This window comes from Platalea leucorodia, assembly GCF_965183815.1.
Source record: "Platalea leucorodia genome assembly, chromosome: 4".
In the NCBI taxonomy this organism is placed as follows: domain Eukaryota; kingdom Metazoa; phylum Chordata; class Aves; order Pelecaniformes; family Threskiornithidae; genus Platalea; species Platalea leucorodia.
This window is the reverse complement of record NC_138826.1, coordinates 79,385,590-79,403,304: the sequence shown is the minus strand read 5'-3', so window position 1 is coordinate 79,403,304 and position 17,715 is coordinate 79,385,590. Positions and strand designations below refer to the sequence as shown.

The 17,715-nt window shown below is 47.8% G+C and overlaps 1 protein-coding gene across 1 annotated transcript; it reads right to left on the bottom strand.

Moving 5' to 3' along the window:
• Positions 1-8,358: 8,358 nt before the first annotated feature.
• On the bottom strand, positions 8,359-13,244 carry DUSP6 (dual specificity phosphatase 6). Its single transcript, XM_082308809.1, has 3 exons — positions 12,353-13,244; positions 11,302-11,739; positions 8,359-9,907 (listed from the first exon to the last, which is right to left on the bottom strand). Exons 1-3 carry the CDS (start codon positions 12,753-12,755, stop codon positions 9,600-9,602), a joined length of 1,149 nt encoding a protein of 382 aa, XP_082164935.1. The 5' UTR covers positions 12,756-13,244; the 3' UTR covers positions 8,359-9,599.
• Positions 13,245-17,715: the final 4,471 nt, after the last annotated feature.

Below are 17,715 nucleotides of genomic sequence, written 5' to 3'. Positions count from 1 at the left end.
TTCTGTCCATCCCTCTATTGCCACTAATTGCATCCTCCTGTTCCCAGCATTGCACTGTCTGATGCTTTTCTGACCTCATGGTGTGTTACATCAGGGCTAGATCACCAGAAAAAATATTGGTAAGTTTTGCAGAGCTTTGCAGACAGGCAAGTGCTTATGACAACAAAGGAAGAAACAAGAGGACACAACTGAAAACTGAGAAGAAGGAGAAAGGGAATAGACTGCCTTTTCAGAGGCATCTGATCATCTGATTGCCTGGCCTGGCCTCAGACTGTACCCTGCACCCTGACTGTCTGCTGCATCTCAATGTGACGACCATGACTGTTTCCCTTATAGTCTGGTGACTTTTTCTTTTCTGTACAAACAACAGCTTGCCCATCATATTCTTGTTCTTGCATGCACAGACCAAGTATTTTACTACTGCTCAAGCTTAGTCACGCACTCCTTGCCTAGGGCCATAACCCATGTCTGCTTCCTAGCATCTTTGTATAAAAGAGCATTTATTAAACTCTCTGGTACTGAGTCTGAAAGAAGCAAACCCACTGTCTTTAGCCAGGTCTGTGATTACCAACAGATCAAAGACCTGCCTGACAAAAATTGTGACTGCTAGGCAGACACCCAAGATACGAAAACAGCTAGAAACTTCTACAGGGAATGAATCAATCCTCATCATCACCGTAGGTAGAAGACGAAAGGAACAGAATCATCTGACATTCACTTTGGAACAATACAGGTTCCTTTCCATGTTTCTTGAAAAACAGTAACTCACATTTACAAGAATACATTAGAAAGTCTGTTTTTCCTTTTTTTTCCCCCAAGTAATGGCACTCACACATGCGGCTCCTGGGCCTGATTCATCACTGTATTACTTCAGCTTTATTTCAGGGACTCCATTTATAGTGCTGCAACATGAACTATGAGTCCTGTCTGTGATGCTCTCAAAAGCAAAAGGGTAGGATGGACTTTTAAGTGGCTCGTGACTTAGGACTGAGTTGCCTAAGTAAGTAAGTTCCCTGTTTGATGCTCTTCTTTGGGACCAGCTCCCCAGGGTGTGACAGCTCTGCACTTCCGAAACAAACTGCTTCTTCCTCCCTTATGTTGAGCAGCCAAAACACAAGGACATTTAGCTCATTAGTTAATTCAGAAAATTCTAGTAATGTGAGAAATTGCCCTGCCCAAGAATTTCTAGCTTCTTCAATCATTAGTTGATATTATCAATTATTATGCAGCCTGCAGTGTGCAATGTGTTTTCACAGCCAAAAGAATGCCCCAGTGTCTGATTTTGCCAACAGTTAAGCATGTGAATAACTTTACTGACAGGAATAAGCTCATTGAACTCTGTAATAAGACTCAGCAATCCAAGTACGTAGATAAGAACTGTCATTCTAGAATATAGCAACATGCACATTATTTAAGTCAAGCTACACATGGTACCTGGCTGTGCAGGACTCAGGAAAAGGGGAAATTTTCTTTTGACCTCAGATAATTATCATATTTATTATTAACATCACAATAACGTCCCATAGTTCTAACCAGCTCTCATTAGCCAAGGTACTGTACAAACATACTAGATGATTAAATCCTTGCCAAAGGAAGCTTACATACACTTTGAAGCATAAAAAATGAGAATCCTGTTAATTTTATTCCACCATAATCGACAGGGTCTTTTAAAACCTTAATACTGTAATAACAAACTGAGAGCTTGAGTGTGATCTCTGCTACTCTTGTGTAAAGCCATAGGAATGCCATTCATTTAGAACTCAACAGAGAGGTTGAAATACGTTTTGCTGGCGTGAAGTAAAAACACTGCTGGAAGAATAATATTAAGGCTGCAAGGTCAAGCACTTTGTAGCTTACAGAAGAACTTGTGCACCTAGCTGCCACCTGAGACAACTCGAAGTGCACAAAGTTTAACCGCCAATGAACCCCAGAAACAGCTACATTTTCTTGTCTCTTGCCTTTCCAGCAACATCACCAAGGTACCCTGCTTTCTGTCAGCTGACATGCATTTTCTGCTCTGCCTAACACAAAAACTGTTCTTAGATGACTGATCTCATCCATATTTTACCCGAGGAAAACAGGGATGTAAAGAGTATTTATATTGTACAGTGCAGAGGCACTTGAGACAGATGGGATCAGTACTGCTCAGGTATAGAAACAGTATAGCTGTGCAAACTTACCAATTCTGGGGCAGACTTACTGCACAATCCTCTACCTCACTGACACAACATCACACATCCCCTCCCTCCTCCCAGGGTGCTGTGCCCTTGCTGCTCAGTGGGGCTGGCACCTCAACACCAGGAGCCAGTTCAGCTAAATTTTATTGCTGCTAACTTATAAAGAAAGTTCAAGATGCAGTTACTTGGTATGTGCAAATCACCGTCTTCCAACCGCTCAAATCTTGGGCAAAAGGAGCTTTTCAGGGAAACAGAGCCAGGCACATTCCCGACACACCCTGCCAGATTTCGTGTCCCTTCCTCCAGGCACAGAGTGCCGAAGATGTTCGAGGAAACAGTAACAGATTTTGTTACACAGACAAAAAACAAGGCATTTTCTTCAGAAAAAGGGGCCAAGTCTTTTAGGATGACATTTTCAGAGGAATATTCATTTCTTTTCATCTTTATAGATCAGCCTGAGGCATTTATATTCAAGTCCAAACAAAGTCTAGCGAAGCTGTAAACATGAGAAAAGAAAAGTCCTCTTTTAAGAGGAAGCATTGGTCCACCTTAATAATAAACATTGTCTACTGTCTGCTCGGACAGTAATTTGCAAATATAAAAAAGGTTTTTTTCACATACAGTAGCCTGCAAAATTTCACTTAAAACAAAAAACCTGGGTTAGGGATTGTAAAGCTGTGTGTGGAAGACTAATTTGTTGTTCCTGTTCTGTATTCCCAGAAATCAGACACATTTTGTCTTTATTTATAACAAAAACATCCTGCACAGAGTCCGAGTATTACTCGATTCCTAATGCTTAAATTGAATATCAGCTCAGTGCTGGGCTTCAGTATGGGCTGAATTTCAGCCCAGATGAGAGGTGCTGCGCTACATTTCTTCACAGAGAGCAGGGTTGGCCTAGAAACCCCTCAAACAAATGAATGTGGTAGAAATACTGACACAGAAGATGCAATTTAGATCACTGATAGCACAGGAAATCCTAATCAATCGAGCAATAAATGAAGTCTCACTGATCCTGATTTTTTTTTGTATGTGTTAGTAGGTCCCTAGGACACTAAAATTATTGTATTTTAAAATGAGAAAAGTTGTCTCTCACCGCATTGAGACATTTTGACTTTCTAGCTCTATGTCTAGTTCAGAATCCTATAATATTACTGTATGCAGGGAAAAAGGATCTACAGAAATCACTAATGTCCCTAATGGTCTCTATATAGAGGCAGATAATGTCTTCAAGGGGTTCAAGCACGTTACGACCACCAGTCTGTGGCAGAGTCTCCACTGGTAGTCTCTGCTGCTATGCCAATTTACATCATTTGAGTGCCCAGCCTACCAACTGAACAGCTAGCGTGTTTTCACAAATACTAAATACTAGTGCTTCCAGTCTGTTTTTGTAAGGACATCATTTCCCAGCAAAGGGAAAAAAAGTCACCTTTAAACTATAAAGAACTTCTGCCCTGAGTAAACCAAGTGTCAGCTATCAATATGTTTTTCAGATGGCTTCACTTGCAGATGGGAATTTATTTCCTACAGAGTTGAGGTCAGCAGGAAAAAAAAGACGAAAAATAGAGACTTCCGTAATGCCCCAAAACCTGGCTTTAACAGAAAAACACAGAAGTTCATTAAAATAAAAGTCTTCGAGTTAAGCAAGGACATTGCCCATTTGGGAAGGTGGAAGATCTTGGTAGCAGGACTTTCCAAAACACTTGTGCCTCTGGCGAAATGAGCAAAGTGCTTCACCATGGTCTCCACATTATGGTAAACAGACCTCCCACGTAGTATCATTTTATGTCGCTGGTATCTGCAGTGCTGGAACAGTCTAGGGATGGGAGAGCGCCAGCATTTCTGTGCGCTTCCTGCGTCCTGGGGATCGCAGCTGTGAAGTAGAGCAGGGTGCACTTTCTCTTGCATCTCTCAAATATAGTCCTGAATACAACTCCTGTCATTAAGAAATATTTCCTAAACAGACTCCATACCCCCACTTTCCATCTGATAATCATCTCCTTGTGTTTGTGGTAAGTCAACATCCTTCATCTTTGCCTTATGAGGAAAAGCTATGGCTGCGAGCACTCCAAAATTCCCTTAGCACTTGCAGATCCCTACGATAACAAACAACAGAAAGCATCTAACACGCTTTTTTTCCTTTCCTTACAGAGACAAGCACTTTACTCAAAAGAGAGCAGCTCCCATACCAGCTTTCTGCCTGTGCTATCTACTAAGTTACAGCACATGCTTATCTCTCAAATTTGGCAATGAAGAAAGGAGATGCATGATGCAGCACCATCCATTTCTGGCTGTTGGGAGGGAGGAGGAAAGGGCAGAGTTCGTATACCCCAATGTCACCACGTGCCATGAGAAAACACCAGTGGATAGCCTTTATTTCCCTTTGGCTATGAGGTGGCTGGAGCAAACTCAGCCACCTTCCTTGAATGCAGCATCTTGCTGGAGTCCCAGGAGTCACTCATATGCGCTGCTGCGTGATGGAGGAGTCTGGTCCCATACTTGTGTTCCTGGGGTAACTGAGCAATGCTGAACACGTACACTCAAGGTCTAGGGGGGGGCACTGAACTGAGCTTAGCAATTTGTTCCACCATCTTCACTCAGGCAAAGCTTTCGGTGATTTATAGCGGTGCAGAGAGAGGGCCTAAGCTGTAGCCTCATTTAAATGTTCACATGCAATTGTTTTTCCTGGAGCTCTGAATGAAGTGTCATCACGCTTCTCAACAGGGAAAAATTTTTCGATAAGGTTTTCAGAGAAGCTGAAGAAATGCTCTCAGATACATGATTCTTAAGCCCAGCTTCAGTTTTGCTAGCAGAGCCACCTTTGGCGGCGACATTTTCAGTCACTCCCCACTTTCCTCACCACTCCCTGCTCCTCAGAGGGGGGTCAGTGCTCTGTGATGCTGGATGGGCCCCAAGGAAAGGCTGCCTCCTCATGCCCACCTTCCCTGTTAGCAGCAGCAGAGTGCTGCATGCTATATATAGAGAGGACCCAGGGAAGCCATAAGGAGCCAAATCTACACAGTGGCAGGGAATGGAGATGGGGAATAAGGTCATCTGCTAGGAAGTAGCAAGAGGACAGCAGTTGTATTTTCTTACTTCCTTCTCTCATATGCACCTTCCCTATAGCTTGCTACAATTCACCGAGTCCATAAGATTCATCCTCTTATTTGAGCAGGGAGGCTTAAGGCTGGGAGAAAGTGCAGTTTGATTTAGGAAACATAAGACAAACAGCAGGAGAGTAACAGGGAAAAGAGAAAGGGTGAGAAAATGAAAGAGAAGAAAGAAAGGACCATGGAGCTTAGGAAAACGTCTGTGGAAGAGCAGAAGACATAGGGGGAAGAGCAGTATTAAAAAAGGACAAGAAAGAGAATGGGGAAAGAGAAGATTATGGCTACAACAACAAAAAAATAAAAGAGTTGAAAGACATTTTGAAGGTGGCCATAGAGTGGTTTGAAAGGGTGTGAGTGGGAAAGACAAAAACCAAGAAGGGGAACAGCATGATGAGTTACATGATGCTATTTCACAGAAAATGGAAAGCAAAGTGCTAATCTGCAGCCAAACACCGAGGGGAACCTTGGCCTTACCAGGCAAAGGGGACACGGATGCCATGGGACACAATTTCACCCTTTGTGTTAAAGGCACAGACGGGTCATGTGAGAAAGCTCTGATCACTCCTGAGGGTACAGTTTTCCTTCCTAATATCTCCATAGCTTCTGAAGGAATTCAGTACCTCACACTCCTACATTATAATATGAAGCAGGTTGTGATTTTTTTAGCTGCAAAGGGGGGGATATTCCCCCCCTTTCCCCTGTACACATCAGGCCTGTCCCTACAGGCACAAAGGATTTATTCTTCCCTTTGCAAATTACTTTACCAGCTGAGGAACTGTAATAGCTGCCAAACCCCCCAGAAGCCCGAGACCTCTGCCCCATCCCAGCAAGGACTGAAACGAGTGAGGAGAGAGAGGAAGCAAGTTATTTTGAAACAAGTGCTGGGGAGGGACTGCAGGAGCAAGCAGAGCCTGGCCTCAGAAAAGCTGGCAAGCGGTTGTGTAGCATGAGCCATTCCCTTCACCGTGCCGAGGCAGAGTTACCTGGGAGCCTGTGTGGGGAGGCCGAGCGTTGCTGGCGAGAGCCCTCACTGCTCGTCCCTCCAGGCCATTTGTAATTAAGAGCCGGCACATGAGAGAGTGTGAACACCCCCAGTAAAACCAGAGGTTGAACCAGGTTTTGGTCTGGCTCCAGTTCCGGTTGGGGTTTGCCTGTGACCAAAGTTGTTCTCACCCAGTCCTGGTTCAAGTTCAGCCAAGGTTTCTGACTAACAGCCCTGGTTCAGGCCTCGCTCGAGGAAAAATCTGGAACAAGTTTTCTGCCTGACTCTGCTGTATGTGTGTGTGTGAGCAAAGCTGGTCTTCTTTGCTTGCTTGTCCTAAAAAATGATGAATTGCAGAAGTACCCATTTGGTGTTAGCCATTCGGTGAAGCAGGAAGGAAGCAGGAAGGCCTTGTGAGCACTAACTTTTCAAAGCAGCTTGCAAAGAAAGCCAAGGCCCTCCTCCCCTAGGCTACATCGCCGCACGCTGCTCTTTACCTCCTCACCTTAACGGGCACCTAGTCACAATTAACATTTGCAACTTGTTCAGCCGGAAATATTCGCCCGGTGCAAACAGCTGAGGCATTCGGCGCCAGCCCTTTCTCTGTGCAAGGCCTATGAAAAAGGGGGAGGGAAGAGGAGCCCTACACTTGCTGAACGGGAGAGGCCCGATTGCGCTCAACAGGTTCAGTTCACGCTGTGACCCTGCCCGGCTTCCTGCTATTCAGATGTGTTACTTCCCCTTTGTGGTAATGGCCTGTGGCAGCCGGCCAGAAAACACTATTAATTTCAGAAGTGGCCTGACAACAAACCCACAGCGAAACGAGAGGAAGTGGCAGGGAGGCCATCTGTTGACTTCAGCAGAACAGTAGGGACGCAGCTATGTAGGTTCTACAAGGAAAGCAGATTAATAATCCACAAAGAGGAAACTGGCTAAAATTATCCGCAGACTGTATTAAAAAAAAAAAAAAAAAAAAAAGGAGAGAGAAAAAAAACAAGGGAGTCACTTGAGCTGCAGCTGGACAGGAAATTGCTAGAGCTGCTTGCAAATCTCCACTTTGAACAGAGCAGCATAGGGAATGCCAAGAGCGGAAACCATTCAAAACTGGATTAGCACAAGCCAAGTTTAACTGCAACCCACTTCTACTTTCACAGTTTATGCACTCAATCTAGGCCACTACTGCATGAGACACTGACTCACTTTTTTTCCCATGTTTTGTTTGCTTTTCATTTCACACACTTGCAGTTTCTAAAATTACTTGAAATGTGCTCCGGCTGCCAGGAGTTCTGCAGAACCCCAGCCGACAGCCCCAGCTGCAGCATCGGCCCATCACCGTGGTACTGCATGCAGATATTGGAACCACTGTACCTTGGGCCACTTCTCATGTGGAAGGATGTTAATGAAAATAAGTTGCAGCAGGAAGTTTTGCAATGGCTATAATCCCCCTTTTTCCTTCTGCAGAGAGAGGACTACCTGAAGGGTCCAAAGAAGAAATGAGGTGACTAAGGGTATATAGAGCCTTTTCCTCCTTGCCTTCACCTGCTAAGTTGCAACATGGCTTAACAGCAACAGGCTGCAGACTGTTGATGGTTCTCTGTGAAATGAGTTCCTGCCAGACAGATAAAGAGCACATGAACCCACCTCCTGGCATCTGTGAAAGAGTGGCCAAGACTTGTAAACAAATCCAGAAAACAGCATCTCCTTACTCTTAAAAAAACAAACAAAAAAACCAAAAAACAAAAAAACCCCACAAAACCAAAACACCCCACAAAACCAAAACAAACATCCTTATGGCCCAGGGTCAGGTGCATCCCTGGGGTAGTAAAGGGATACTGGAATATTTTGCAATTAACCTAAAGGCCTTCAAAAACATTCCCTTCACCAAAGCAAGACAAGAATCCAGCACATGCACGGTTTATTCATTTAGGCACCAGTGGACCAAAGGGGAAATCAAGGCTTTATTGTCTTAGGGGCTATACAAAAGCTATTGAAAGCAATCATTACCTTTAAATGTAACCATATGTGTATGTGCAATTAACCACACCCACACAGAGGGGAAAGGGGGAATAAACCAGCCAGGTTCTCAATAGCCAAAAATAGTTATTTGTTTATTAATAATTTAAGGTTTTACATTCTTATAATAAATTCCATCTTAAAACTTATACACCGTGAATTAGACTCTCCCTTATTGGCAACCATGTGCAGGTTCACTGTGCGTACACACAGGTACAAATGCTCGCACATACTTCCAGTTTTATACAAAAAAAAAAAAAAAGACGCAAAATATTGCATTTGAGGTGAAGCTCCCTGAAGAATTTGTACAGAGGTAATGCACTGTTTAGCACATCTGAAAGTTTTAAAAAGTGATCAAAAATCTTTCGCATTCAAAGACAAACCTCTTCCCAGATGATCTATTTACAAAAGGTAAGGCAAAAAATTAATTTAATTTAAAAAAAATATATATATATATATCATGTGGAAACTACATCAAGAGTGTGAGGGGGAAAAAAAAAAAAAAAAAAGATCACCACAAGGAAAAGAAAGATATATGAAAGAAGAGACTGTACTTGCTCACAAAACATGATTTGCTAACTTCTCACCATTGCCATTTCTCCCTCATGGAAAGCTTGCTTCAGTTGAACAATAAAATTAAGCATGCTGCAAATATATTCTTTGCAATTAAAAAAAAAAAAAAAAAGAACAAACAAATAAAGCAGAATTCATGAAGAGAACAAAAACACAGATGTCCCTTGGATTGATTTCTTGACTACATGTGAATTAAAAAAAATTGCAAATTGATTTAAGATTAAATATTTACATTGATCAAGTAGAATACTACCAAGCTCCCGGCAAACAAGTACTCCAAATACACTAAGCTGAAATCTCTTTCTTTGGCTCCTCTAAATTAAAACAAACAAACAAACAAACAAAAATAACCAGTCTTCACTGAAGACAAAGATGTGTGTCACAGATCCGAAAGCAGAGAGGGAAGCAGGACAGTTCCAGTCTCTAGAGAACACGTGCTCAGCCTGTCCAGCCTTACCCTACCCCCCCGAAGTCCTCGGACCCAAGCCACTGCACAAGCAGGGATGAGCGTGCTGCCCACCTGCCGCCTGGTCACCGCGGTCCTTCCCAGAGAGCTCACCACATTCCCTCCCTTCGCAATAGCCGATTCCATACTGTGTAACCTTTCCTAGCCTGCACTGGCAGCTGCTTTTTTGATAGCAGAGGCCAGAAAAAGAGAAAGCTGCGTTTTCTTTATCACTGCCAAAGAGAAACCATTGAGGAGTGATCCCATGAAACGGACAGGAGAAGGGAGGCAGTGGGAGCTCACGTGGACTGCAGGGAATCCACCTGGAAGACGTTCTGGTTGGAAGGGGTAGTGAAGTACAGCTGCTGGTTTGGCACTCGATTGTCACAGGGGCTGCTCAGCCCCAGGGTCCGCTCAAAGTCCAGCAGCTGACCCATAAAGTTGAAGTTGGGCGAAATGTTGGACTTCTTCATCTTGACGATATCATAGGCATCGTTCATGGACAAGTTGAGCTTCTGCATGAGGTAGGCCACCGTCACTGTGACCGAGCGGCTGATCCCTGCTAAGCAATGCACCAGGACGCCGCAGTTCTTCCCCCGTGCTTCATCTGTACAGAGACAAAGAGGCAGAGAAGGATACATAAGACAGGGGGTTGGTAACTGATCTCTCAACACAAGTGAGGTTAGTACCAAGTAGGAAGAAAGGGCACCAGCAGTGCAACGCAAGAGTTAACTTCACTGGCTTAAAACCAGGACAAGAGGAGAATCCACCCCCCTACGTACATGTACGCGAGTCCAAGAGCTGAGAAAACTAAGAATGAGACAAAGGGAGCAGGATACGCTGCATGACACTATTTTAAAAGTCAGTTTTAAAAGACACGCTTTCGCCTGGAGATTTGCCTTAAATTCTTACAGTCCCCTTGCCCCAGCATGGAAATCCTACAATATGTCACTGAATGCCTTTTATACAGACCAGCAGACTGCAAAGGTCTATTAAATTATTCTCCAACTGTTGTGCAGCTAACAATGGAGGTATTCAGGCATTTTAAAAGAATGAGGGAAGTCACAGGGGACAGCCCATTAGGAGGAACAGGATGTCAACATTGGTTGAAAATGGGTTCCTTTGTAATAGGAAATGCATTACAATGCCTGGAGATTAGTTTCTTTGTGGCTTCCAGCCCACATTTCTTCCTGCTGGGCTCAGATTACCTACATTCTCCACTATTACCGGTATCATTCAACCGGATTACAGCACAGCTTCCCAACAGATAATGCGATGCCCACCCCACCGCACCCCGATGGGGCGATTTTAGTCCTCCCCGAAACGAAGGAGAGTGCAAATTTTAACGAGAACTCCTCGAGCCCAAGGGGACGCGTTTCTAAAGCTGACGAATAATGTCTTAAGGGCTGGCTAACCGAGGCACCGAGCCCGAGAGGTATATCATTATTACCACGAGATTTAATTAAAGCTCTGACTATACATTTGCCAGGGATAGCGCTTATAAATAACTTGTATTTAAAAGCTAAAGTTAGCTACCCAGACAGTTTCTTTTTATTATACTGCTTTTCAGTAACCTCAAGGAGAAAAAAAAAAAAAAAGAAACAAAAAACAACAAAAAGGGACGAATAAGCCATCAACGCCGGGCTCATTTATCCCCCTCCCTGCCAGGAAGAGATTTAAAAACATCCCCCATCCCGCACATTGCTCAGTCCCCAGCTCCGACAGAAACGGCTCAGGGAGGAATCCCACAGCCAGCCAAACCAGGCATGGGTTTGCAGCCTGCAAATGCCGCTTCCAGTTCACCGGGGCTCCTCAATAACCCCCCGAACAGTCCCCACCCACCCCTCAACTTAAGCCGGCTATAAAACCAGAAAGCGGGGCACCCCCCAGAGACTGCCAGAAACGCAGCTACCGCTTGTCGCCCGAAATCTCCTAAATTCTGCAAATGAAATTGAATTCTGCCGCTTGACATATAGCTGTTAGCAAATAACCGGGTCTCACCTATAAATGAGATGGCCTCAGGAAAGAACTGAGACAGATTTTGGCTCCAGTGGTCAGAGATCGGGATCTGTTTGTACTTGAATTCGCCGGCGTTTTCAAAGAGATTAGGCAGGTTGGGGGTAACATTCAAAATGTATTTAATGCCAAACTCTTCTAAAACATCCAGGTTAGTGGAGTCCTTGGCACAGCCTAAGTAGAGGTAGGGTAAAATCTCCACCGGGAAGGAAGGCTGGTTGTTGGAGAGAGGGCTGCCATCGGAGTCGGTGGCACTATTGGGGTCTCTGTCAATGTCAGATTCAATGTCTGATGAGGAATCGGAGCTGATTCGGAGGCCTCCCAAGCCCAGGACTGGCAAAGGAGGAGAGCTGCTGCTACACGAACTGTCTAGGTTAGTTTCGCAGTGCAGGGCGAACTCGGCCTGGAACTTGCTGAAACCACCTGGGGAGAAAAGCAACGGGAAAAAAAAAAAAATGCAACCTGATATAAGATGGCAAGCCGACTTACTTCCCTGGTACAGCCCTGTCTGCAAAGGGGCATCTGTTTCCCACCCTCTCGAGCCCCGGGAAAAAAAAAAAAAAAAAAAAAAAAAAAGTCAGACTCTCACGCAGGCGGACTAACCTAAAAGAAGGTTTAGGAAAATCGCCTGCTGCGGCGGAGGGCTCAGCACATTCAAGATTAAAGCTCTGTGCCGCTTCGCCCTGCGGGGACCTCTGGAGAGATGTCTCAGCGGCAATTCCTTCTGCCCTCCCCGGCTCATGCCGGGATCCCCGTTAGCCCTGTCCTCCCCACGCTGCTACAGCGATTCCAGTCCGCGAGGTCTCTTTAAACAAAGCGCGGACAGGGACGCTGGGGGGGGAGAGCCCCCTGCCCAGGCCGGTGCCCTCCCGGAGCGCCAGCGAGCAATGCCCGGGGGACCCGGCGGCCGCTCCCCCCCCGTCCCCGGGCCGAGAGCCGCACCGCCGAGCCGCGGGGCTCGCCTCCCCGTCACCCACAGCCCCGGGCCCCCCGGCAGGCAGCGATCTCTCCCCCCACCCCGGGCGGCCCTTCTCACCTTCCAGATAAAACGCCTTGCAGCCTTCGTCTTTGAGGCGCTTGAGGAGCAGCCCCAGCACGGACTCGCCGCCCGTGTTCTCGTTCCAGTCGCGGCTGTGCTCGTCGTACAGCACCACCGTGTCGGTGCCGCACCGGCGGGCGAAGCGCTCCCGGTCCTCCTCGCTGCTGGCGACGAGGGAGCGCAGGGGCAGGTTGCCCTTCTGCAGCCGCCGCAGCATGATGCCGGGGATGGCCACGTTGATGGCCGACTCGATGTGGGACGACTCGTACAACTCCTGCGGCCGACAGTCCATCAGCAGCAGCCGGTCGTTGCCCATCTCCAGCTGCTCGTTCAGCCACGCCACGGATTTACTAATCGCCATTTCCGACGCGAAAGGGACGGGTCTGAACGTATCTAGCATGAGGAAGGACGGGGGGAGCGGAGCGTGCTCTGGAAGCGCCCCTCTCTCTCACAGAGGCATGCGGCTGGCTCGGCGGGCGGGCTGCACCCCTCCAACTCCGCACAACTTATCTCCCTCCGCCCCAGGAAAATGAATCACGCAGCCCCCCCGCGCCGCCTCCCCCGCGCCGGGCGGCGGTGGAGTCACGGGGAGGGAGAAGCAGCCGCGGCCCCGGCGTGTGTGTGTAAGTGTGAGCGTGTGTGCGTGTGCCTGCGTGCGCGCAGCCAGCCTGCCCGGTCTCCTCTTTTTTTTTTTTTTTGTCAATGAATCCCTGAATGAACCTGCCTAATCGCCGCTGCAGCCCGAGCCCTTGGGCTTTTCCTCCGCCCCGAGTGAATGAAATCCAATTAACGTGCCGCCGAGCGGGGCTCCCCCGCTCAGCGCGGAAACACCGCGCCGGCGCTGCCGGTGCTGCCGGTGCCCCTTCCCCGCCCGCCGCCAGCAGCGCCCCTCGGCCGCGGCCCCGGCGGCTCCTCAATGGGTACAACCGCGGGACGCCTCAATGGATACATTCTCCGGCGCAGCCAATGGGGGCGCGCGGAAGGGGCTGTTGCCGCGGCGACGGGCCGGCTGGAACAGGTTGTGTTGATGAATCGTTAATGAGTTTGTCATTCACAAAAACGGAAAGGAATTTCCGCTCCGGATAAGCCGAGTGCAAACAAGCGGCAGCCGCGGCGCGGCGGGCGGGGGCGGCGGGGGCAGGTGAGGGGGCGCGGCCCGGCCCGGCCCTCCCCTCCCTCCCTCCCTCCCTCCCTCCCTCCCCTCCCCGCCGCGGGCGCTGGCACCGGCACCCGCCGCCGCCGGCGGAACAAAAGGCACCCTTTCTCTCCCTCCATGTTTTCTCTCCCTAAATCCCACGCCCGCGGGGGGCTGGCCGCGTCCCCCCCCTAATTCCCCAGCGCTGATCCCGGCCCGGCTTCTCATTCGGGCGTTCCGGGAATCCCATTTTTAGGGAGGCGGGTAGCCTCTGTCCTCAGCTGATCTCTACACGGGTGAAGGGTAAACCCCGAGCTAATCTCTTCCTACGCGGCCCGGCTTTATTCGCTGCACGAAGCGCAGCCGGGGAGCCGGCACCGCCTCAGGAGCAGCCTGCGGGCACCGCTAAAGCCCGGGCGGGCCACCCCAAAAACGTGACCGGGGAAAGCGGCCCGCCTGGGCGCGGCCGGCCGCTCCAGGTAGCCGGTAATGGAACCGCGCTCGCCCGGCTGCGGCGTGGGGCCGCCGCCAGCGCGGAGCCCGCAGCCACCCCCGGCGGCGCGGGGAGCGCCCTGTCCGCCGCCGGCACGGCGGGGTCCGGCCCGGCCCGGCGGGGCCCCTCGCACCTGGCGGCCGCCGCACCGGCTCCTCCCGCGGGGCGGCCTGCGGGTGCGGCCCCGCCGCCGCCGTCCAGCGCTTCTCCCCGGCCCCGGCCGGGCGGAAGGGCACTGCGGTCTCCGCCGCACCGGGAGGCGGGGAGGGGAGGGGGGGGAGCTGCGGAGCCCGGCGGAGCGGCGCCGGGGTAGCTGGGGCCGGGGGGGACCGGGCGGAGCGGCGCCGGGGGACCGGTGGAGCGGGGCCGGAGGCTGAGGCGGGCGGGGGGGTTGTTCCAAGGTGCGGGTTAGCAAATGGGTAAGTGAAAAGCGAGGAGCGAAAATAAACCGAGAGAAGCCTGGCCTAAGTGCTAATCCCGTCGCCAACATCTGCTTGGGAGTAAAATTGTTCTGAAGAGGCTAATCTCGTTTACACCGCTGCTGTTCTTCAGGGCTCGTTATTTTTAACCCCAGCTGCAGGAGGTTCCTTAGGTAGCGAGCGGCTGGAGAGCGTTGACCCTGGGAACAGATAGTGGCATGGACAGTCCTGCGTGTTCTGCGCAGAAAACATCCGTGATGTTAATTAAAGTTGGCACATCAGTCGCTGCAGTTTCAAGCAAGGCTGACACCCAGATGGCATTAACGACATCCTCCCCAGCAGGGATTTTGAGAGGATCCCTGCTTGCTACCTTTTTCAAAGGCTTGAAAGTGGAACTGAAGTGTTGCACAAACCTTGACCTGCCCCTAAGCAGGGGGATTTGTCCAGGCTGATGTGTGACTCGCTGGACAAACACCACATACCTTGTCCCACCGTTCAGTGGGGGCAAATTCTCCAGTCCACCTTGCCCACCATGGTCCTGCCCTCTCTTATCAAATAGTTTCCAGGCTGTTCTTAACCAGGTGCTTCACTTGCTGTTCAGCTCTGTGTATTCAGGGTATGGTGTTTAAATGTTCAGTGCAGTGACAGATCAGAGCAGGAGCTTTTGATTTTTATTGATTTAGTTGTTGATAACCTCCCCCCCCCCCCCCCCCTATATTTAAGTCTTTTGTTTTCACCCATGTCGGGGCTCAGGCAGGACAGCAAATCATTTGGGGCTGGCACTGTTGGGTCACTCTGGACTAGTATGACAAATAGCACAGTCCTGGTAAAATGAATAATCAGGTCATAATTTAAGAACTACTTTTTTTTTTTTTTTTTCCTTAAAATTGGCACTATGTTTATTCTTTATCCTTCTTGAGTGTATCAGATCAACTTCTGTTCAAATTTTACAAGCTAATATAACCCAATAATTACTAACCATGGATTTCAGGCTTAAGAAATGAAAGTTCTGGAAACGGAAGTTCTGCAAAGCAAGAGCAACTGAAATTGAAATACTCAAACCACCTCAGCTGCAATTACCTCTTAAGGTGCAGTATCATGCGATGCTTGTCTTACAACCATCTCAAACATTTCTTACTACTCATTTATTCTAATAATAAGCTGTATTTTCTCTGTTAATATTCATTCTAGCAGGAGCCACAGCCAGAAGAATCCTCAGATGATCAATTGACGCCTAAGGACTCAACTTAGAAAACAAGGAGGAGTCTTATTAAACTATAGTGAATGTGACCTGGAAGTTAAAGACAGGGACAATTTCAGTATAACATTGTGACAATTCCCAGCAAGCTTGACACAATGATAAATACAATTTGTTCCTTGTAATCCGTGTTACTGTTAATTAACATGGTTCTTTGGGGTTACATTGTACTTTGATTATGTTTTTTCTAATGAAGATGCACAGAAAAACATCAGCACATTGCAGGATTAGGATTCGAAGAAAACAGAACAAGCCCCAAATTATTTCCATCAAATGCTTCCATATTCATATAAGGTAAACTTGCCTCTCTGATGACTAAAATATTTTAGGAAGAAAATATGTTCTGATTATCATCTTCAGGGCATTTTCAGTGACGTTTTATGGCAGTGGTTTAAAATAAAATCTTAGTCATTCAGCATTTTAACTGAAAGCTACATATTATGCAAGTAGTTTATCAAACCCATTGAGATACCTGCCTAGTAGTAATGCAACAATAAATAATGATAGCATTTAAAGGCATTTTTATCATTACTACTGTCAGATCTGATTGGAATGTTATGAGCATTAAGGTTAAGTAGATGAAGGCAATAAAATGTTAGATGAAGCACGCTCAAGAGATTTGTATTTCCCAAGTGGAGCTGGGGGCAGAGACTTGTAATGATGATGGCTAAGCCAGCTCACTGCATGGCAGCAGTCTGAGGGTGGCATTTGCTGAGTTGGGAGCCAGGCAGGAGATTTTGCACTGCAGCAGAGTTAAACAAGTAAAATACAAATGACACCATCTGAATTTGTAGTAGTACATCCCTCAGCACACACCAGCTAAGAACTCTAAAGGAGAATTAAAACTATGTGGCACATTCTTATTCTTGTGTTCGCATGCACGTATGGGCTCACTTTTCCTGTCTCTGACTGAACCACGCTGTCCTGTCAGTCACTGAGGGATGCAGGGGCAGATTCAGTTAACCATGCTACCATCTGATGCTTTGTGAGAGACCAGATCTACAACCCAAGCCTCACTTGAACCCTAAAATGTCTATTTCTGGTTGGGGTTTGTTTTATTTTGGTTTTGGTTGTGTACCTCCCTGGCTGCGAGTGAAACCTCTTCAGCCCAGCTCAAAGCTTACTCATCACAAAAAGTCTATTTTGCTGGCTTTTGGACCATAAACCTTTTGCTCATTCTTAGCATGTGTAAAGGCCCAAATAGATCTCCATGAGCGTTTGTAACCCGAGCTTGTCTTGACCAGAGGTGCAGACGCAGAGGACGAGAGCCTCGCATGGGTGATGGAGATTAGAGTTCAGTGTTGCTTTGCCCAATTCCTTCATGTCTCTCCTTGTAATAGAAACCCTGGCCCTGAATTAGGCAGACAGGCTATCTACATAGCGTAATGGGAGAGAGAAGTACCAAAAAGGCAGGTATCTATGACATTTTGAAACCAGGCCAACTGGGCCACTGTAAGACACTTCACAGCCTGGGATACTGAGGCAGCGATGCAGAGGCATCCTCAGGAGGCTAAGTACTGATGAAGTTTCTTCTTGCATTAGGTATCAGGATGGGAAAGTTTTTTCCTCATATAAGGGCTTTCTTCCTCTAAAGGTGCAGGTTCACACCTCTCTTGTACTTGATTTGGAGCAGAATTTGATGGGAGCCTGTCTTTCTATGAGAAGATGGGGCCTAAAATAGGAAAGGCTTCTCTGCTTCTTTGGTCAGGCCTTTCCCATGTTGCATCAATGAATATTTACGAAAGCAGGGACTCCAGCCTTGGTTTTCCACATCCCACTGCTGACCTGAATCAAGGTGGCAGAGACACATTCTGTCTCTGCAGTGTTTAATGTCGGCTGAGTGACGTACGCCCTGGGATTGCCTGCTGGAGAAGGCCAAGGAGCATGACACATGCTGGCATCAGGATTTTGGTTGAGATGCCAACTCAACTCAACTCTGGAAATGCAAGAGCTTGGAAAATGTAGTGGAGACAGGTTTCTCCACTGACAGGTCACACTGAGGCATGAATTTTGAGGATCTTGACTGTCAGCTTTGACTGAACCAGCAGATGTCTG